General features: G+C 40.8%; 1 protein-coding gene across 10 annotated transcripts in view; it reads right to left on the bottom strand.

Annotated features, from left to right (window-relative positions):
- Positions 1-4170: 4170 nt before the first annotated feature.
- Positions 4171-23703, bottom strand: part of LOC144308565 (integrator complex subunit 6-like) — a 57188-nt gene continuing 37655 nt past the window's right edge. For 2 of the 10 annotated variants that reach the window (XM_077889259.1, XM_077889258.1), the window contains 9 exons: positions 17056-17150; positions 15919-16029; positions 13425-13643; positions 12665-12788; positions 11069-11211; positions 9236-9470; positions 6397-6771; positions 5425-5518; positions 4171-5178 (listed from right to left, as the gene is read on the bottom strand). In XM_077889259.1, the coding sequence (XP_077745385.1) occupies positions 5067-5178; positions 5425-5518; positions 6397-6771; positions 9236-9470; positions 11069-11211; positions 12665-12788; positions 13425-13643; positions 15919-16029; positions 17056-17150 (1508 nt within the window). In that variant the 3' untranslated portion in view covers positions 4171-5066. Of the gene's footprint in view, positions 5179-5424; positions 5519-6396; positions 6772-9235; positions 9471-11068; positions 11212-12664; positions 12789-13424; positions 15254-15918; positions 16030-17055; positions 17151-23703 lie in introns of those variants that run through there. The other 8 variants (XM_077889261.1, XM_077889260.1, XM_077889262.1 and 5 more) reach the window with 8 other exon arrangements.

The raw sequence follows: 23703 nt of genomic DNA on the forward strand, positions 1-23703 counted from the left end.
ATATTAAGAGACCTTTGAATATTTTCAGGAAAAATCCTTTATTACATATGTGTTTTCCAAACCTTTTCTCCAGTTTGTTGCTTGACTTCCCATTCTCAAGACATTGTCCTTCACAGGGAAGAAGCTTTTAATTTTAATGAGGTCTAACTTGTCAATTTTTATTTCATTAATTGTGCCTTTGGTACTGTATCTAGAAAGTCTTCATCATATCCAAAGTCCTCTAGGTTTTCTCCTATGTGATCTTCTGAAAGTTTAATAGTTTTCTATTTTACATTTGGTCTATGATCCATTTTGTGTTAATTTTTGTGAAGAATCTGTGTCTAAATTCATTTTTTTTTTGTATGTGGATGTCTACCTGTTGCAGTACCATTTGTTAAAGAGACTATCTTGGCGGGACACCTGGGTGGCTCAGTGGTTGAGTGTCTGCCTTCAGCTCAGGGCGTGATTCTGGAGTCCCAGGATTGCGTCCCACATCAAGTTCCCCACAGGAAGCCTGCTTCTCCCTCTCCCTCTGCCTATGTCTCTGCCTCTCTGTGTGTGTGTCTCATGAATAAATAAAATCTTTTAAAAAAAGAAAGAGACTATCTTGGCTCCATTGTATTGCCTTTACTCCTTTGTTGAGGATAAGTTGACTATGTTATATGGGCCTATTTCCAAGTTCTTTATTATGTTCCTTGATCTATTTATCTATCCCTTTGCCAATACCACACTGTCTTGATTATTGCAGCTATGTAGTAAGTCTTGAAGTCAGGTAGGGTCAATCCTCCAACTTTCTTCTTTTCCTTCAATATGGTGTTGCCTCTTCTGGATCTTTTTCTTCTCCATATAAATCTTAGAAACAGTTTATCAGTATCCAGAAGAGAACTTGCTGGGATTTTGATTGGGATTGCATTGAATCTATAAATCAAGTTGGGAAGAATTGACAACCAAAGACTGGAGTTTTTAACTCTCAGGCTTGTCCACACTAAGCAACCAGCAATTTGTTGATTATAGTTCAGGTTTTTCTACCATGGCCCTCATTCTCATGGTGGCTTCCTATCATTAATCCCTGCTCCAATAAGCTATGACTCCCTGCTATTTGTCTCTCCAATGTTGGGGGCAGTTGTCAGCCCTGTGTCTGCCCCTCACTTATAGATCCAAGAAGAGTTGTTTGTTTTTCAGTCTGTTCAGCCTTTCACTTGTTGGGATGGAATGATGACTTCCAAGCTTTTTACATGCAGGACCAAAAAACTAGAAGTGAATGTTTTTTTTTTTAATGTTATTACATCTCTCTAAAAATTAAAAATAGAATTACCATGTGATCCAGTAATTCTACTACTGAGTATTTACCCAAAGAAAACAAAAACACTAATTTAAAAAGATATATGCACTCCCATGTTTACACAGCATTATTAAAATAACCAAGATATGGAAGCAACCAAAATATTCATAAATAGATGAATGGATAAAGAAAATGAAGATGTGGGTTTGTGTACGTGTGTGTATGTATATATTGTATGTATATTTGTGTATACATACATGCAATGGAATATTATTCAGCCATAAAAAGAATTAAATATTGCCATTTGCAATTACATGGATGGATCTAGAGTGCATTATGCTAAGCAAAGTAAGCCAGTCAGAGAAAGACAAATACTATATGATTCCACTCATATGTGGAATTTAAGAAACAAAACAAATGAGCAAAGACAGAAAAGAAACAAACAAAACAACAGACTCTTAAATTTAGAGAAGAAACTGGTGGTTGTCAGAAGGAAGGTGGGAAGGAGGAGGGGGGAAATACATGAAGGGGATGAAGAGTACACTTCTCCTGATGAGCACTGAGTAATGTATGGAAGTGCTGAATCACTATATTATACATCTGAAACTAATGTATCACTGTATGTTAATTATACTAGAATTAAAAAAATATTACATCTCATAATTTTGTATGTCAGGAATTTGAACAGGGCTGAGATGGCACTCATTCTGCTCCATACAGCATCAAGTGGCATTAGATGGCTGCTGGACTGCCCTAGAGCATTTTGTTGTTGTTGTTGTTGTTGTTGTTGTAAACTACACATAAAATCTACTATTTTAAAAGGGTACAATTCGATGGCATAAGGTGCACTCACAATGTTGTGTAACCATCACAGAACTGGTTCTAGAAGGAATCAGTTTGTACTATCCCCAAAGGAAACTATACAAGCTGTCATCCACCATTTCCTCCTCTCCTCAGCCATTCAGAGCCAGTTTTCTACTTTCTGTCTCTATGGATTGGCCAGTTCTTGATATTTCATATAAACAGAATCATACATATATGCCTTATTTTGTCTTTTATCTGGCTTCTTTCACTTAGCATAATGCTTTCAGTGTCTATCCATGTTGTAGTATGTGTCAGTACTTTATCCCAAGCAATGTACAAAGGCTCCCATTTCTCTCCATCCTCAATGCTTATTCTATTTCTTTTTTATTATAACCGTCCTGGTAGATGTGAAGTGTTATATTATGGTTTTGATTTCCATGTCCCTAATGACTAATGATGTTGAGCATCTTTCCATGTGCTTGTTGGCCTTTTGTGTATGTTCTTTTTATTTTCTTTTTTTCCTTTTGTGTGTGTTCTTTGGAGATAGATAGATGATAGATAGATAGATAGATAGATAGATAGATAGATAGATAGATATTAAATATATATATTTATTACTATTAAATATTTTACTTATTCATTCATGAGAGACACAGAGAGAGAGAGATGCAGAGACATAGGCAGAGGGAGAAGCAGACTCCCTGCAGGGAACCTGATGTGGGACTTGATCCCAGGACCTTGGGATCATGACCTGAGCCAAAGGCAGACACTCAACCACTAAGCCATCCAGGTGTCCCAGTTATGTTTCTTCAAAGTTTTTTGGTCTGTTTTTCCTTAGATTGCCTCTTTGCTGTTAAGCTGAAAGAATTCTTTTTATATTATGGATACTAGACCCTTATTGGATGTATGCTTTGCAAATATTTTAAAATACGCCCATCCTACGGGTTGTCTTTTCACTCTCTTGATAGTCTTTGATATCCAAAATGCTTTTAATTTTGATGAAGTCTTTTTTAAAAGATTTTATTCATTTATTTGAGAGAGAGAGAGAGCACAAGTGGGAGGTGGGGAGAGGAATAAGCAGGCTCCCCACTGAACAGGGAGCCCAATGCAGAGTTGAATCCCAGGATCCTGGGATCAGGCATGACCTGAGCCGAAGGCAGACGCTCAACCAACTGAGCCACCCAGGTGCTCCAAGTAAATGAAAACAAAAATTTTTTAAGATACTTTGATTTCAATCTTTTAAAATTCATCAAGGCTTGTTTTGTGGCTTAATATATGGACAACCATGAAGCATACTTTGTGAGCACCTGAGAATATGTACTCTGCTGTTGTTGGGTGGGTGTTCTATAGGTGTCTGTTAGATCTAATTGATGTAGTGTTGTTCAAGTGCTCTATTTTCTTACTGATCCTGACTAGTCATTCTAGCCATTACTGTGCTAAACCTAAAACCCAACCAGAGGTGAAAACTTATGGTCTTCTCAGGTCTTTTCCAACTCTGAGCCCTGCCATGGGCATACACATGGTTTTCTAGATACTCAGGTCCACACTGGAGCATGCCAAAGCCCGTAATACCCAAGGTTTCTCATCCCCCAGTGTCTCCTCCCAGGAGTTGGGCCAAACAGAAGCAATTGCTCCCCCTGTGTCTGTCCTCTGGGAGGCCCCCAGACAGGTTCAAACAGACAAACAATTCCTTGGGACTAAGATCAACTCTCCTGCCTCCAGAAGTAGGAACCCATACTTAGAATGCAAGCTGCCATCCTCAAGACTGGGGAGGGAGGTGAACAAGAATCTATTCAAATGCCACAGAACTCTCTTATCAGGTTTCAATGGCTTTTCTCCTGATTCAGTGTTCGCTTGGTTGCTGTAAATCTCTATCCTTCATTCTGACAGGTTTTTTTTCAGTGTTTTCAGTGTTTCTGGGGAGGGGTTGACCCCCCTCCAAAGTACCCTGCTCTGCCATTTTCCCCAACATTGGGTTCTGTGAGTGACATTTTGAAGTTTAAATCCTTGTGTTAACATCTTTACTGACAATGTGCACTGTTTTGGGAAAGGAACAACAGATTACAAGAAAGGTAAAACTAGAAATTTCTCTAGTGTTAACAAGCTTGTGAAAAATCAATAAAATGATTTATTTTATATATGCAAACTCAAAATCTCTTTGTACACTTAAATTTTCGCAAATTAGTACAGACATAACAATACTGCTCCATATAAACCTTTGTATAAACATTAAAGGAAATATATACATTATTTTTTTCTTTTTGTGCTTTCAAAGCACAGAATGTACAAGTCCACCTGAAGACTTTCTGGCGTCACATGCAAGAACAAATGTCAGGGTTGGGGTTGCCTCAGGTGCACTTTGTAATGTCTCTAGACAAAATAGAAGAGAGTTGGAGGTAGATCGTTCATGACTCTCCCTGCCCCCTCCCACAGAGAAATAAGTTACCCACATAGCAGCTTTCTTACTCTTTGATTCAAACTGTCCTGAATATTGCATGGTTTAAAAGGCACAACTAGGAACTGTTGAAAACTCTGTTCGGCACACACAAGGTTACTAGCTGTATTCTGAACACTTATTCTTTCTAAACGATGTAGTGAGAGCACCGAGCAGTGCTCCACTTACACGTGACCCCTAGTCACTCTGGAAATGCACAGAACAAAGCTCATGTGAGGAAACCCTTATCATATCTAGTAGGGGGTAACAGTGTTTACTGAATTGAACCTGCTGAATTAAGAACATCACCTTCCCCAACTGGGAAAAGAAACAACAAAACAACAAATTAATACTTTCAAGGGAAACTCTTAGGGCAAAAGCCAGCTTTGACTTCCGGAGACTCATAAGATAAAAAAATAAAATAAAAAAAATAAAAAGCTCCATGGCTTTTCCTTAGCTTCAGAAAGGCAATTCCCTTGGCTAAACAGTCTAGGAAGATTTAACAACATCCCCGTCCATCCTACAGTACAGAAAACTTGCCCTTTTTTATCCTCCTTGGTCTTTGCATTAACATGATGATCTGTTGTTGATGTGATTAACGTTGTTGAGGTGGTGGTGGTGGGAGTCTATTTTTTCTAGGACCTTCTCAAGATACTGAATTAAGACTCGTCTTTTAAACCTAAAAATAAAGAGAAAGTGTATTAACCAAATACGCTTAAAGCCCACCTCACACTGTGGTGAGCCTAGAAGATTCCGTAGACTTAGAATGAAGGAGGTGGACTCAGATTACATCAATATAAATGCCTCTGGAGACAGCCTTAACTATGAGTGAGGGCCGGGGTTGGAGAAAAGCAAGGTAGGGCTTATTCCTACCCCTGTCCTGCCCCCCCCCCAAAAAAAAAAGAGGTCTCTTCTTTACACCCACCTTGCAGCTTCTTTGATGGTAAATTCAACAAATTGTTTCTTGACTGAAAGAGGCCCTTGCACTTCTTCAAGCAAAATGAAAATCCTTTCATACTCTAAAGATATATAAAAACAACAACTTCAGTATTAAAAAAAATAAATGAAAAATAAAATTCAATCCTTATGTACCTTTAGAAATCATTCTTCATGGGTGGAAAGTCAGATATAGTTTGTATTTTAAACCCTCAAATAAAAAAATCCACCCATTAGCTACTAAGGAAACTCTTGTAAACACTGCACAGATGTGGTAGGCTGAGAACAGCCCCTAAAGCTGTCCCCATCTTATTTCCCAGAACCTTCGAATATGTTACCATATATGGCAAAAGGGATTTGACTCTGCAGATGTGATTAAGTGATGGATCTTGAGATAGGGGATGATCCATGTTGATGCATCAGTGTAATCACAAATATATGAATAAAAGGGAGGCAGTAGAGTTGGCATCAGAGAGAAAAGATGTAAGGATGGGAGAAGAGGCTAAATAGGAGAGAAGGTGCTAACACTACTGGCTCGAAGATGGAGGAAGGGGCCAGGAGCTAAGGAGTGCAGGCAGCCTGAGAAACAAGAAAGGGCAAGAAGACATCTTCTCCCTAGAGTCTCCAGAAGAAACGCTGGACTGCCAGTGCCTTCCTTTTAGTCCACTGAAAATAATTTTAGGATCCTGACTTCCACAACTGCAAGGGGAATAGAGTCTTGAGCCTGGTAGTTTGTGGAAACTTGTTACAGCAGCAAAAAGAAACTAGTATGACACCTAAGGCGAGGCAAGAGAAAAAAGTGTATTGGGTCCTTTTAGTTAAAGCAAGAGGAATCACTTTAAATTATGCAAAAACCCAAAACCTCTCAAAAATGTACCTCAAGAGATAGCATCAATCTATCCTGAATCATAGAATGCGGACCTTCCGTGACATTATTGATGCATGTTCTTTCACTACTTACTTCTTCCAAACTTTCGAACTTCCTTCATTAACTGATGTTTTATATCAGCATTGATTCCTTGCGCCATGGCAGGAGTGATTTGCAATGTGTTTGGTACAGTTCCCAGAGGAGATGTCACTGAGACTTTCTGATCCTCGACAGAGACACTGCACTTTTTGCTTCCTCCTAGAAGTGTGTTAGTACCAGGTTTGGGAATCAGGCCATCTTTCCTTAGGGTAGTGAAGTCATCTGACAGAGAATCCATTTGGTTGTGGGGAATGCCATCTCCCGCCATATTCATAAGCTCTGGTGGAGCAGATTTTGACAAGAAGCCATCAGGGGAGATCTGACCATTTTCCATCTTCTCCTCATGGACCTCAGGAATGACAGTAACATCTGGAAACCAAATTAAGAAGTTGAGCTGTGAGGTAGATGTGTTATATCAACCCTACACGTAGATCCTGGTGCTCCTCAGTTTGAAGGAAATTATTTGTTTCCAAGAGCGAGAAGATGTACAGGTGGAGTCTGAGACCCCCTCCAATTGAGCTCATGAAGATAATACCACAAAACCATTTCTTCTCTCCATGGCATTTGAAATACATATGGAAACCAAGTCAGACAGTACAACTAATAAGCATTCTCAGATACCTGGCATCCATGGTTTAGTGGCTGCCTGTTACAAGCTGAATAGCAGCAAATCTCACTTGATGTCATAGTGTATGTAATTGGCATATAAAATGGCATTCTTCACTGAGCTTGGCACTAGACTCCGTGGGCCCCCTTCAACCTGCCTCTTCTCTACCTCAAAGTCTCTGAGGAAACAGGTGGCCATTAGGTCCCAAGGCTCTATATGTACTCCATTACCAGAAATTTCTGTCTGCATACGATTCTCATAATTCCTTTCTGTGACAGAGAAGTGGGTGTCCTTTCACCTCAAGTCTGATACCTGTACTTCATATGCTCAGCCTCCTTGGGGCCAGGCACTGAGCCAACACCAGGGGATCAGCAGTGAAGGAGACAGACAGAAACGATCCCTAAGCTTATGGAACTTACATCCTCATGGGGAAGTCAGATGGTATGTGTAAAATGGGCAAAGGGAATAACCCATTTTGACTTTGTGTCAGGAAAGAAGTAAGCAGGGATGTGGCAGAGAGCAAGAGGGGAAGCCTCTACCAGCGTGTGGTCAGAGCCAGGAGCAGGAGACAGAGCCAGCCTGTGCACATGCAGAGAAGTTCTAGTGGCCATGAGGGCCATGCAGGACCCCTAGGATGGGACAAGCTAGGGCTGGGGAGCAAAGGACAGAGAGAGAGGCATCAAGAATGACAAGGAGAGGACAGGTGATGGCAGGAGAGGATGGCAGGGCCAGGTCCTGCAGGGCATGTAGACCAGTGTCGGGAGCTCAGACTTCCTCCTGAGTGCACAGAGGGCAGGGGGTGATGATGGGTTCCGGGATGGACGTGGCATGATCTGGTTTCTGTGTGGACATGGTCACTCTGGCTGCAGGGCAGTGAAGCGGCTAGACAGGGTCAATCAAGAAAGGGAAGCCGGGAAATCAGATGAGAAGCTACTATATAGTAGCTTCCAGCCACATGGTGGCAGCAGAGACTAGAGGGATGGGGACAAATGGGCACTACAGGAATTCTGGGTGTCAAATTGCCTGGAATTGCTAAAGGATGGAAGTGAGAGAAGAATTAAGAGAAATCATGTTGACTCCAAAGGTTTTCATCTGAACCCCTGGGGAAACAGCAGTGCCAGGGCTGGGCAGGGATCGGTGCCCAACTGCTCGTGAGGGTGGACCGTGCCCTACTCTTCCCAATCTGCCTCAGTGACCTCATGTTGATGGCCTGACATCAATAATGCTGGCATTATTTACACTGTGGAAATCTGCAAACACTATAATCCAGGGCTTCACCCTGCCAACCCCCACACCCTCAGGTAGCCAGCTGTCACAGCTTTACTAACACACTGCCCAATGGCATCACTTAAGATTGAATGACCTGCACTGTGCTATAAGCACAGCCATGGAGAGGGTAGAGGTGAGGTGTTCCAATGACCCATATGAAACCAGCTGAGTTTTGTCTATCTACCAGACACTTCAGTGGAGAGACCATGCCCATCGTTAAATTTAGAGTTTGGAGCAAGTTGTAATGTAGAGGTGTAAATAAATATCCAAGTTGTTGATACATAAATCTCCTGGAGAGTCCAAGACTGGATGGAATGACCCAGGGAGGTGAGAGGGTCCAGAATAGAGCTTTGGGTTCCTACACTATTTACAGGTAGGGGAGAAAGGGAGAGAGGACAAGAAGAAGATGAAGATGGGTCGCCATTAAAGAGCAAATAAAACCAGGTAGTCTTTGGGAACCCGAGGAAGTTTCCAAGGAGGAGGGAGGAAATGGCTGTGTCAAAAGACACAGAGGGGCAATGGCAACATGTAGCAGATACTGGAGACCCTGATAATGCCTGCGTCAGTGGAAGGTAGAGGTTGAGCCCAACCACACTGAGTGAGAGAAGGAAGAGGAACAGAGGACACAGAGCCAGCGCAGCCGCATTGATGCTCCTCTTGAGCCCATTCACCCCTGCAACTTCAGGAACCTGCTTCCTCGTTGTGACTCATGGAGCAATAAGGTCCTTTACCCATTTCTCCATCTCAGGCTGGTGACAATGTCAGTCTGGCTCCTCCCCCCTCAACTAGGGCCTCTGTTCTCCACCTGGTCCTCCATACCTACCACATCGATGATATAACGGTTTACTCAACAACCAAAGAGCAAAAACAAAAGAAATGAGTACAAAGGAAACTAAAGTTGCTTAAGAGTCTTAGTCCTCTAGGAGCCATAAGGAAATCACAACCACTACTCTATACCTGTATGGACAAGGGTGGGTTTTATGAGGTTTGGATAAGATGGCAGCCACGAGGCTGAGGGTGGTCCCTTTCCGCCCACATGGTTAGTTACAGTAGGTGGTGTTTGTGGTTTCCTCAACAGCAGGGACATACTCCGCCTTCTTTTAGATGACAGAGGACTGGTGGCTTCTCCAGGACGCTTCACTTTGTTTTGTGGCCCTGCTACGAACTCATCTGCTTCATCAATCATCATTCCCTAGAAAACATCAGTGAATGAGGTCCATTAAAGAAAATGCTGTGTGCATGCCCCATGCATACATGCACATATACACAATCATGCATCACATCACCAACACAGGTCTTTATCACAGGCCAGAGATTTGTCATGCCCCACATAGACTCTTTCCTTAGAAAGCTCTACTCTGGTCCAATAGAATGGGCTGCCAAGGTCAAACACAGTACAATCATGATTACTCAGAAAACTTGAGGAATGAGCAACTTGTATCAACCAAAATGGGAATAAACCCACAGTGACTTTTCTGAGGAAGGACAAACCATTCTGAGCCAACCCAGTTGGGTAAAGGAAATAATTCCTTCTACTGTGCTTTTGTGCTTTAAACGCATCATTAGGAAATACTGATTATCACTGTACAGAATGCTGCATGTAAATGGTGGAAATGTCATTCCCCCAACAGCAACCTCACAGAGATTCAAATATGTCTACCGCAGGGGCTTTTTACTCTCAGGAGTAAAGGATGAGAGCCAGTAGTGTAGACAGTAAGCTAAAAGCTGTTCTCATTCAAGGATAACCCAATAATATGGAAATATTTTCATAAAATCATGATAAACGACATTTCCAAGGCATTTTCCAAAGCAAAACAGTAGGCAAGGGAAACCACATTCACTGAGCATTACTACATGTCTGATCATGTTCAAAATGGTATACATGCATCCACTCACTATTCCACAGGGCTCTGTTAGTTAAACATAACAAATATCCCCATAGCTACAAATGAGGAGACCAAGGCACAGAAAGATTAAGAAAAGCTCCAGTTAATTGAAGATGGGGGTGAAATGGGATACCTCCCAGTCTAGTTTTGTTACAAAAGAGATTATTGTATGGTCTGCACTTTAATACCAATGGTCTTCTCCATGTGTGCAGATATAATCCCCATGTGTCCTCATCCTTACATGATCAAGTCAGCATCTCTCTCTCTCTCTCCCTCTCTCTTTCTCTCTCTCTCTCTCTCCTGGTCTCTCTCTCACACACACACACACACACACACACACACACACACATGCATATAACATTTAGATCTCTAGTAGGACAATCCAAATATAGCAACATCACCTAGTACTCCCTATTTCATGAGGAGCACTTCATCACAGTCTAGAGGAAGTACTAGAAATCTGAGTCACAGAAACAGGAAATAAATGGTGATCTCAATAGTAAATGAATCAGTGTGTAGAGGTGGGAATGGATACAGACTCTGGAGCTGGAAAGATGTAGATTCAAATCCTGGCTCTTGTCAGCCATGTTACTCAGGGCATGTCACTTGACTACTGTGAGCCCTGGTTTCTTCTTATTAAAGGGCAGATGTGAACATTAAATGTGATAATTTAAAACACCAGCTTCTACTTGGTACTCAAGAAAGGCCAGTTATTATTTTCCTCAAGCAACACACCTTCGTATTAGGAGGCTCCCACTTTCCATTCACAAAGACCCCCCAGAGTCCTATTTTATCTTTTAAACAAACAGAAGGAGAAGCTCTGATTTATATTCATCTTGCCCAGAAGAAAGGAATTATGGCAAGAATATCACAATTTAGGTAGACCCAGAAATATACATCTTACCTTCTTATCTTGTTTGAACGGATTGCCAAAAGTATGCAGTCTTTTTGGTTGATCTGGATCAATCTCCCGAAGAGGAGAAGCCAATGTCTTCAGATATTCCTGATAGTTACCCATTTGTGCGACCGGAACGCTATGAAGGGAATCTATAAAATCATAGGGAAAGAAACAGATGCTACACAGCTGCAGTGTCTGTCTTTTTAAGAGGACATGATCATACTTGGCTTTAACAATGTGGACCTTGGCATACAATAGTCTAAAATCTCAAATTCTAAAATCTAAAAGCATCTCTCATCATCCCACTCATTACTCAGTGTACCATCAGTAATGCCTACAAGCTCAAATCACTAGGCCAACCACAACTCCCTTCCACTTCAAATGAGGTTTAAAAATGGGCTGACATCCCCTAGGGCACCACCCAACTTGAAGCACCATGTTTGTTCTGCATTTCAAAGAGCCTACGCTCCATGGTTCTGTCTTATCCTCCAGAGGACCTTGGTTAGTAGTAGGCTTTATGTTCTTAGAGAATGTGATTAAATCTACAGGCTCTCTTCCTAGAGAAGCTTCCTCCTTGCCATAAACTTGGTGTATAATTTCAGGAGGTTGGCCAGGCTAAGATTTGCTCATTTCAATAGACAAATGACCCCTTTTAAAATGAACAAAAGGGAGTAAAGGGGAATTGTACAACATCACCAATTATCCTAAGTGCTATCAGGTTAATTCTTTTCATGTAAATGAGGAATTCTGGATTGAATTCATCATGGCAGACTGTGTTGTACAATTTCCACCTAGGTCCTGCCACTTTCCAACTCATGACTAGCCATTAAGGAGAGAGAGAGAGAGAGAGAGAGAGAGAGATCAAGAAACAGGCCCCTGGGTAGCTCAGTCAGTTAAGCGTCTGCCTTCTGCTCAGGTCATGATCTCAGGATCCTGGGATCAAGCTCCATGTCAGACTCCTAGCTCAGCAAGAAGTCTGCATCGCCCTCTCCCTTTGCCTCTTCCCCCTGCCTGTGCTCTCTCTTTCTCTCTCAAATAAAATCTTTAAAAATGTTTTTAAAAATTTAAGTAAATTAAAAAAGAAACAGATTCTTAACCACAGAGAACAAACTGAGGGTTCCCAGAGGGGAGGGGGGATGGGAGATGGGTGCAACAGGTGATGAGAATTAAAGAGGGCACTTGTTGGGATGAGCACTGCATGATGTATGGAAGTGTGGAATCACTAAATTGCACACTTGAAACTAATATTACACTGTTCATTAACTAGACTGTAATTAAAATAAAAACTAAGAAAAAAATGCTCACTCTCCATTCCCAGATCCATAACATGGGCATAAAAACAGTATCTCTCTCATGGGACTGTTCTGAGACTTACAGGAGCTGAAGTATGGGTGGTGTCTTACGCTTGCAGATTAATGCACACCTCCCCTAAAACCCGAGAACAATCAACTTGTGCCTGAGGAATGTAGGGGTTCAATGAAAATGGCCATCCTAAGCCTTAAAATATGACTGAATAGCCTACCCATTAGGCAGTAACACCTCCATGTAAATCAGGGCTTGACATTTTCCTAATCAACAAAAACTACTACTTTGTTCATTTACCTTCATCTTGTCCCACAATAAACTTGTGTGTCTTCAGCAGATTGGATCTCATTCTGGTCAACTGGTCTAAGAGACCTCTACGCGGAATGTCATAAGCATTTCTGTACGTCTGGGGTTTCAAATCCTATTTGAAAGGGAACAAATAATTTCAGTTCTTCCTGAGGCTTTTCAGATAGAAGTATAATTCTTAATTCTCTGAAAATCATAGTTTAGAGAGGGATATTCAATGCTTAACTAGAGTAGAACTCTTCCAGTGGCAAATTTGTTCTGAATTCTCATACGCCCCCACAAAGTATTCAAACCCCTGAGAATACCCTTTTCCAAGTATGTCAACTGGCCTGGCCAGTTCTGCCCCAAGTGGACCTCCTCTACGGGAAATTGTGGGGCCAGGTCCCTGCGGGCCTGGCCAAGACTGTCTCACAGCTGCACTGCTGCCCAAAACTCTTCATACGCAATCCTCTGCCTTGTTCTGTCCTCACAGGTGCTAGATCAGCAGTATGGCCTGAAGGCTCTCCCTGCCTACTCCTGTCCTCTCTCCCCTTTATCCTTCACAGACATTACCCCACACCCTACTCCCCACCAAATGTATCTTGTACATTTAATTCCACAGTGGCAGCTACTTGCAGGACAATTCCTAGACTGGTCCACATCAATAACCACAAAGTCCAAAACAGGATCATGATTATTTCAAAACTGAAGTAATACGACATAAATGCATCAGACAAGTTCAAACAAATAAGAACTATTTCTGGCAGTTTACCTTGTTTAAGAGCCCTACTTGGAAGCCAGCAAATTCTTTGGTATTCAATTCTGCCAGTCTTGGTGCAGTTTCCCCTATGATTTCTTTCAAGAGTTTTCTAAAATTTTTACTGTGAGTCAAGGACACGCCACCTCCAGAATGGTTTTTCACTCTGATTCCAATTTCCTGGGGAGGTTTCTTCCCCACAGATGCTAGTATCCGTTCTGACTCTAGTTTGGTCTAAAATGAAAGTACATAGTATGTTAAGAAAAGGCCTATAGCATCACTGTTGTTTTCACTAATTAAGAAAGGTAATACTTTAAGAACCCCACAGAATAATTTTTTTCAATTGTAAATTACAGAAAAACTGATAATTAAACATTTCCCTGTGCTTCTCTGAGCTATCACAGCAAACAGGGAGGAGGTAGCTAGAAAGGTCAATAACTTGGTACATTTTTTTTCTCATCTAGTGTCAAAATTATGATCAAATCATAGAGAGAATGGAAATAGTGGATAAGAATTCCATTCATAGACATTTAAAAGCATATTTTGTTGCTTTAAAATCTAGTCTAAGTCAACATATTTATTTCAGACCCAGACAGAAAAGTTTAGGACTCTGGATTTCTAAATGTAAATGAGTGCTAAATTTCAGATTACATAGATTTGGCATTACATCTGTAAAAACTTTAACAGTTGTTTTCTTATATCGGACCACCCCCAAAAAGTAATGCTCAATTTAACAAACATTACCACGTAAATAATGTGTAATATGTACTCAGTAAGTTTCTAACTAACTTACAAAAAATTTTTCTTAACAGACACTATTAAACCACATTGATAAAGATTGCTTGACAGGGTATTGTAGGAATATATTGGGCATATTTTGTGATTGACACACATCTGAGATGGATCAAGGAACACTGGCAACATAGTTATTAAATTAGTAATTAAATTAGTAATTGGAGCGATTATAAATTAGTAATAATTTTTTCTTTTTCTCTAAAAGAAGGAATTCCACCAATGCCCAGTAAGCCCAAAAGAATTCTGAGTTTCTTATGGTTAGGTCAGAAGTATGCACTAAACTCTCACTATGATTGGAATTAAACACATTTATTATCTTTCTCAAAAAGAAAAAAAAATTAAGTCCTGAAATAAGGGATAAGAGCAAATGGTCTGTTTCCAGAAGTGGTCTCAAAATTTCATTTGGAAAACCACATAAGCAACGTGTCCCAGAAGGTCCCAGAACTTGCATGAATTTCCACTCTGCTCACTATTCTTCCTTGTGGCCATACCCTGCTGACACAGCCTTAAAGGCCTACAGTAGACATCAAATAAAAAATAGATATAAATCAACAGGTCAATCAATCGATCAATAACCAAAACAAAACATTAACAACAACAAAAATCTATCAGCAGAGAGGAAAGGGGGATCATGGGGACACTTGGTAGATCAGAAGTCTAAGGTTTGCCTTTATGAGCAATTTCTTTGGCATTTATGAGCATGCTGGCCAGTCAGGAGCTGGTAAGCCCCAGACCATCCTTCTGCGTGTGCCAGCTCCTAGCAAGGTGTGTCAGCGTTCCCAGTTGTGGAGTCACTTTGGTTCTTTAGTGGAATCTGACACCCTTTTGCTTACTACTATCTGTCTTCTACAGGCCAACTTCCAAACATAACTAACTTGAAGCCTGATAGTCACTGCAAATGCTAGTACTGCTCCCTACCTGGAACTACCCTTGTGCAGAAGAAGAAAGTTAAAAGGCTGCATTAATTGGTCCTATCACATGAACACATTCGTGTGGCAGTAAATCTCTACCTCGGTAGTTCTCAAACATTTCCATCCTGCGAGAATGGGCTAGGTAGAGGTGAGAAGTATGATAAGTAGGGGTGAGTGGAGGATGAGGTACTCATAGAGGGGCAGGGACAAGGTGAATAATGGTAAATGAGGTGGGGGTATAAAGGAATAGATGGAGGGCAAGAAGAGAGGAGGTTGAGCTCCACTCTTCAGGTCCCCTTGGGGCCTATCCCCCTCCAGCGTGAGAACACTGGTCTCATCTCCCCGTCTCCAAGCAAAAGCATCTGGATATGTATTGCCTAAAAACGAATTTCAGGCAAGACGTTGAATCACACCATGCCTCAGTGTGCTGACCTAGGAAAGGGGGGATGCTCTAGCCCAATGTGACCTGCGGAGGCACAAGGTTGAGAAGAGACAAAATGTGACCCGCGAAATAATTTTACTAAGCCTCTGCCCCTCTCAGGCCACAAGATATTAACCAGCTTGTGCATAACACAGACTGGCAAATGAAAGGAGAGATGGCACAGCATCCAATGACACTGACAGACCCTTAACTGCAGTTTAATGGTGAAGCTAGAAGTCAGAGAGTATCACATTATTACTAATCCATAAAGTGGAGAAATATATACACATTTAATTGGAAAAAATTACAATTACACTAAAGAAGAAGGAAATGCACTTCTGAGGGCAAAGGATTTTTGTTTGTTTGTTTTTACCAATACTACCTGTTGGCTGAGTTTTTTAAGGTAAGAGATAACACTGTAACTAAGTCCACAATCTAAATTATCTGATATCAGATTTGGAGCTCCCATCATCCTTAGTGCTTTCTTTAATGGCTATAAGGAAACAAAATACACAACAGTAAGAATAGAATAAATCTTAAAATACTCAACGTTCAGTTATAAGGGGCAAAGGGACATGATTCATTTCTTAGAAGTCAAGGTGCTGCACATAAAACCAAACATGGAACATTAAAAAGTGGCAATGAATATAGCAGAGGAGTAAGGAGCAGAAAGTAACAAAATCAGAAGAGAGTGGGATAAGAAGAGCAAGAAACAGCAAATTCAAACAGATCAATTGCATCAGTCTTAATTCCCAAGTCATAAAATCATTTCATACTGCATTTTAGCGTGCACCCCGCTCCTGCCATGGTGAATCCTAATGCACCCCAATTTCTCCTCCCAGTAACACCAATAGTACCATTTAAGATTCCGCCTTTTCACCTCTAGAAACTTGGCTTAAAAGTTTGCTACATCCACCTCCAAAATGATTGTGATCGTCGTGACGCTCGATTATGCAACCAGTTCAAAATCATCATGACGATCTTTCTCAAATTGTAAAAACCCACATGAGGCCAGGTAGCTTTTCCTCCTTTTTAGATTCCCCTCCCCAACCAGCACCCCTGCTTGAGGCTGTGTCTAGGACACATTTAACAGACAGTATGTCAATATACTGCCTTCAGAATTGTGTTTCAGAGGGTAACTCCATATTGAAAATTTCTAGAGTTAAAAAGGGAAGTTGATATCACACATGAATCCAGACCTGTTTTTCTTAAATCCCCAAATTCCAATTTCATAAGGTTACTTTTAAGAAGAAAAACATAGATAGATGTGTTTCTTATAAAAATAACCATGGCAGTTATAGGAAATAAAATAAAGAAAAAATTCTTTTTTGTGCTGCCATGACATCACCAAGCTCTTACACATAACTTACACATAATTCGAGAAGACAATGGCAATACAAATATTTAGCAATAAAAATATCAAGCTTATTTCAGGGGTCAAGTTTTTGGTTCACTGACATTTCTGGTGACAAGACTCATCACTGATACAGTTAATGCATATATACACTTAAATACATACTAATAAGTAGTACGGAGGCAGAGTTTTTAAGTAGCTGTCAAAAGCCTGTCGCCACTTCAGATTTGGCTTAAGCTTGTGAACTTTAAACAAGTCATCTGTAAAAGAAAATGAAACAAAGTATTACGTTATTCCAGTCCTAAATTCCAAGATCTATATCAGGCAACCCACATCTGTTGTATCATTTCCTAGAAAGCTCAAGTTTTAATTACATCAGATGAACCTTTCATTGATTCGATTGTCGTTTTTGGTACCACTTACCAAAATTACATATAGTATTTTTCTAGGAAAGAAAATACCAAATTCTCACATTACATATTCCTCTTCCATCTGTGAAGCTACATCAAATATAATATTAAAGCGCTTACTCTGAGCCACGTGAAATATCTTTCTGACCTGTTATGTACTGGTAACACTACTGTACTAATTTTCACCTTAGGGGGAATCCGTGGTCACTGGTTGGTAAAATATTTCTTTCATTCAAATAGAGGGTGTTAAAGCAACACCAATAACAAAAACCCAAACTCACAGAGATGGCGAACAGATTGGAGGCTGCCAGAGGTAGGGTGGAGGCATAAGGGGTAGGTGAAATGGCTGATAAGTGGTCAAATGGTACAAACTTCCAGTTACAAAATGAATAAGTCCTGAGGATGTACTGCACAGCATGGTGACTCTAGTTAATAATGCTGTGTTGAATATTTGCAAGCTGTTAAGACAGCAGATCTTAAAAGTTCTCATCACAAGAAACTTGTGATTATGCATGATGATGGATGTTAGCTGGTGTTCTCGGTGTTCTTTTCACAATATATACAAATATTGAATCAGTATGTTGTACACAGGAAACTAATATGTTATATATCAATTATATCTCAATAATTAATAAATAAATAAATAAATGGAGGGTGTTGTAAAGAGACTACACAAAGTATATGAGAACAAAAGCGAAGCCTCTAATTTCCAGGCAATGACAGCGAGCTGTAAATTAGGCTTTAGATTCGCCTTCATCTACCTATACTTTGATTAGTCTATTCCCGTACACTCACTTCATTTCTTCCATTTCTGTGGTCAGGCAGTTCGAGGCAAATTTTGGCTCTGTCAAACATTAGTTAACAATTAGGTCATGGCACTAGAAAAGGCTAGTGGAGATGTTCAGTTGAAGTTTGAAACTCTGTACAATTATGTTTCTTGAATACCATGTGTGTTAATACCACTGAAGATATTGTCCTTCAATAAGCAGACATCCTCTCCCTTTTTCACACTTAAATTTAATTGTTTTGATAATCTAAATACATTATATACATTACAGGAAAATTTACAAAACACATTATTATTTCCTTCTGAGGGTACAAAAATATTTATCTAAGAATTCAAAATTGATATCACCAGACATCAACAAGAACCTGCCACACTATAAATGCCAAAGATATTTGAAATTCATCTTCTATCTTATTTCTTCAGGTTTCATTGGCTCTTATCCAAAACACATCCAAATGCTTTATTCCAAGGACAAAAGCCATTCCTCTGCCATATGCATAATTTCTCTACAAATAGGCCTATTCTTTGAAATGCTGAATTACTTAAGAAAGGCAACTACACATTTTCTTCCTCTTACTGCTATAATAAATTATTCACCCCTGCCGAAACTAATTTAAATGAATTTACAAAGTCATAAAATGTGGCTCTTTGTTCTTTTGGTACAAGATAGAAAGAACAAAGGAAAACAGATCTGAAGAGATTTCTGGCTCACTGTAACACGCAGGTCCTTTAAAGACCATTCATATCTTGGCAGAAAGGAATGAGAGTCGGTGGAAATATGCTGTTATACTTGGGTCTTTACGTGGAGTCTGTTGGGAATTAAGCAGATTTTTGGAACCTGACAAATGGAAATACCACAAGACTTGGGAGACATTTAGATATAAATAGATTTGATAATGAGAGTTAAGAATAGTCTTACAATTTCAAACAATTGCTGATTGCACTGACTCCACCAATTAGTCTCATTTAGTCTAATTATTTCTTGTTGGGGGTTTCTGAAATGGGTAGGAAGAAAGAGAATATTCCACAGTCTAGATTAAGGGTAGAGAGCCACCGGGGTAAAGCCGCTTGAGTCACATTCTCCATAGGGCAGGAAATTATTTCCATGGTGTTAGGCTACATTAGGAGGATGGGACAGTGAAGATATCATAAACACTCAGCTAGTCAGCATTTGAAAGGCAAGGATATAAGAGCGTAGGAGAGTAAAGTGATACTGCCCACACCTCGAAAACTATTGATATTTTCCCTTTCATTCCTTTCTCCTCCTTTCCTGCTGCAAAAAAAGTAAGGGGAGACGTGGGTTTGAGTTCCAGGCTCAGCCACACACTCAGCAGAGTGAGCTTTGAGAAATTGCTTTGTCTATGTCCTTTTTGTTCTTCTGATCGAAACTGATCTTTTTTTTTTAAAGATTTATTTATTTATTTATGATAGAGAGAGAGAGAGAGAAAGAGAAAGAGAGGCAGAGACACAGGAGGAGGGAGAAGCAGGCTCCATGCTGGGATCCCGACGCGGGACTCAATCCCGGGACTCCAGGATCGCACCCTGAGCCAAAGGCAGGCGCCAAACTGCTGAGCCACCCAGGGATCCCCCCTGATCGAAATTGATCTTAATATGGAGCTGAATTTTATTTCTTACACAAATCTCCAGTTCTTATTTTTTTTCCAGTTCTTAATTAAACAAACAAATAAGGGCACCTGGGTGGTACAGTCAGTTGAGTGCCCGACTCTTGGTTTCAGCTCAGGTCATGATCTCAGGGTCATGAGATCAAGCCCCACGTAGAGCTCTCCATGCTCCAAGCTGAGCTCGGTGGGAATTTCTGCTTGGATTTCTCTCGCCCTCTCCCTCTCCCTCTGCCCCTCCCTCCACACTCTCTCTGTCTAAAATAAATAAATAATCTTAAAAAAGTTGGTGAACTGAATATGGTATAGTCAAGGGGAAAAAAGTTGCCATAAATGCCTTAATTTCTGTAATCATTGGTTCTTTTTTAAGATTTTATTTATTTATTCATCAACACACACACAGAGAGAGAGAGAGAGAGAGAGAGAGAGAGAGGCAGAGACACAGGCAGAGGGAGAAGTAGGTTCCATGCAGGGAGCCTGACGTGGGACTCGATCCCGGATCTCCAGGATCATGCCCTGGACCGAAGGAGGCGCTAAACCGCTAAGCCACCTGGGTTGCCATATTGGTTCTTGATAGAAAAAAGAATTTCCTTATTGAGAGATAATCTTTTTGCCAATTGTGATATTCTGGTCACCATCCTACTGACATGTTCTTATGATGGCTTATTGATCCAATCAAGCTTCATTTATCCCTTCCAGGTAAGGTTTAGTGCTTAAATAATTAAACCTCTGTTCACTACTTTTTTTTTTTTTAATTTTTTATTTATTCATGATAGGCACACAGTGAGAGAGAGAGAGGCAGAGACACAGGCAGAGGGAGAAGCAGGCTCCATGCACCGGGAGCCTGACGTGGGATTCGATCCCGGATCTCCAGGATCGCGCCCTGGGCCAAGGGCAGGCGCCAAACCGCTGCGCCACCCAGGGATCCCTCTGTTCACTACTTTTGATGGAAATCTTGAATTAATAAGGGGGAAGAAAACAAGGATGACCTTTTTGGACATTTATATTATGCAGTAATATAGTGATGTTTCCAGGCATTAGGCATGTGACTTAACTTGTCTTTTTTACTAAATGCCCGGCCCACCAAACTGCAAAATTGTTCTACATCTTTAATAATGTCCTTCATATGGAATAGGAGTGCCTTCAAGAGCTACAGAAATAGCATAGATATTAATAATGAGGGATCCCTGGGTGGCGCAGCGGTTTGGTGCCTGCCTTTGGCCCAGGGCGTGATCCTGGAGAGCCGGGATCGAATCCCGTGTCGGGCTCCCGGTGCATGGAGCCTGCTTCTCCCTCTGCCTGTGTCTCTGCCTCTCTCTCTCTCTCTCTGTGACTATCATAAATAAATAAAAATTTATTAAAAAAAGATATTAATAATGACAATAGTAGTAATAATGCTGATAGTGTTACTGGACATTTACTATTTGCAATTTTACTCCATTAATTCATTTAATCCCAACTAAATGCCTTTGGATATATACTATCATTACTCCCATTTTACAGATAAAATAACTAGGGCACAGAGAGGGTATGTATCTTATCCAAGGTCACAAAGCTAGCAAACAGCAGAGCCAGGATCCATACTAAGCCATCTATGCTCTACAGTCCATAGTCTTTTTTTAAGACTTACTTACTTACTTACTTACTTACTTACTTTATTTATTTATTTATTTATTTATTTATTTATTTATTTATTTATTTGAGATGGGGGTGGGCAGAGGGAAAGGAAGGGAGAGAATCCCAAGCAGACTCCACAGAGTGAGGAGCCTGACTCAGGGCTCAATCCCATGATCCCGAGATCATGACCTGACCTGAAATTAAGAGTTGTATGCTTAACTGACTGAGCCACACAGGTGCCCTTCTATAGTCCATATTCTTATGGCTGTGGGGCTACACAACCCAGAAAGCAAAGTAATGATGAAAATATTGAGAGTGTCTATTTCAGAACTCAACACAAAACTGAAGTTTGGGATTCAGGGGCACAAGGACCTCCAGCCTAAGAGGGTATGAAAAACCCTATGTTCCTGGAAAGACACAGGTTACAGAAAAGCCTGGAAATGGATATTTAAAGCCAAAGGGCAGAATGGGAACTGAGTCAAGGATGGATTGACCCTCAGATAGACGTGTGGTGCTGGGGACGAGGGAGGAATCAAATATGTGTCTGGGGTTTCTGGTTTGAGATGTTTGCGGAGGTATAGTGATGCTCTAGGCAGGGTTGGATCCTCAGTGTCCTAGGTTAAGGAGGACCAGGGATAGATGTGGCACATGTACCTCTTGTGACAGGAAATATCTCAGAGAGAAGGGGAACTTGGCATTTGGGGAAGAAATACAGACTACCAGGTCACCAAGCAGACAGTCCCAGGAGTTGACCTTATCTAGTAGTGGGGAGTGTGAGTGGACAACATATAGCTATTAGGCACAGCAGGTTGAGACAAAGAGAGGACTGAATGCTTCCTCTTAACCACTAACTACACCGTGTCCACATCTGACCTCTATTACCCACAAGACCAGCAAAGGCCAGGCTTAGAGGGCTGGTCTTGCTTTGTGAAGAACTGTACATCTCAATTTCTAACGGGAGACCAGCTACTCTAGTTAGGGGCACTTTCATATCATAATTTGGAAGGCAGGCTGAGTTTAGACCAAAGAAGAGATCCTGAAATTCAGCCCATAATAGTTCTATAAAACTTTTCCACTGCCTTGGTAAATAAGGGCACCTCCACCCCAGAGGTGTTAGTGGAGACCACATGGGGAGGAGTTATGAGGAACTCCTACTTCTCCCAGCCAGGGAGGTATCCTTTTTAACTTTTGGAGAAATCTCCATACTGTCTTCCCCCATACTGGTGGCTACACCAGTGTTCTCATTACTTCTTACAATTGCATGTGAATCTACAATTATTTGAAAATAAAAGGTAGTCTTTAAAAATAGAAAAACAATATCATTCATAGTTTAAGTGGAAATTATCTAGTCTAATCCTTCACTTTATAGTTGGGAAAACTGAAGTCATAAAGAATGGGATTGTAGGGATCCCTGGGTGGCGCAGAGGTTTGGCGCCTGCCTTTGGCCCAGGGCGCGATCCTGGAGACCCGGGATCGAATCCCACATCGGGCTCCCAGTGCATGGAGCCTGCTTCTCCCTCTGCCTGAGTCTCTGCTTCTCTCTCTCTCTCTCTCTCTCTCTCTGTGACTATCATAAATAAATAAAAATTAAAAAAAAAGAATGGGATTGTATCATTTGTGACATGATGCTAATATGCTGAGTGAAATAAGTCAGAGTGAGAAAGAGAAAAACAATATGATTTCACTCACACGTGGAATCTAAAAACACAAAACAAATGAATAAACAAAGACAAAGCAGAATTAGACCTATAAGTACAGAGAACTGATGGCTGCCAGACGGGAGGGGTTGGGGAGATGGGTGAACTGGGTAAAGGGGCATGGAAGATACTGGCTTCCAGTTAGAGAAGGAATACGTCTTGGGAATAAAAGGCACAGCATAGGGAATGTCATCAGTGGTATTGTTATAGTGATACAGATGGTGGCTACACTTGTGGTGAACACAGCACAACATATAGACTTGTCCAATCACTATGGTGTACATCTGAAACTAATGTAACATGGCATGTTGGAGATTCCTGGGTGGCTCAGCGGTTTAGCGCCTGCCTTCAGCCCAGAGTGTGATCCTGGAGTCCCGGGATCAAGTCCCACATCAGGCTCCCTGCATGGAGCCTGCTTCTCCCTCTGCCTGTGTCTCTGCCTCTCTCTCTCTCTCTGTGTCTCTCATGAACAAATAAATAAAATATTTTAAAAAATATGGTGTGTCAACTACACCCATTAAAAAATCAATTTTTTAAGAAAATAAATTAACAAATAATAAATTTATTTGAACGTATAAACAAATCCACAAAGTTTAGGTACTTTTTATTGGTATCGTTATTAATCTCAAAGACATAACCTATATTTTATATCAGTGACAATCACCTTTTAGACATATTTATTT

The sequence above is a fragment of the Canis aureus genome, chromosome X, assembly GCF_053574225.1.
Source record: "Canis aureus isolate CA01 chromosome X, VMU_Caureus_v.1.0, whole genome shotgun sequence".
NCBI classification, from domain to species: Eukaryota; Metazoa; Chordata; class Mammalia; order Carnivora; family Canidae; genus Canis; species Canis aureus.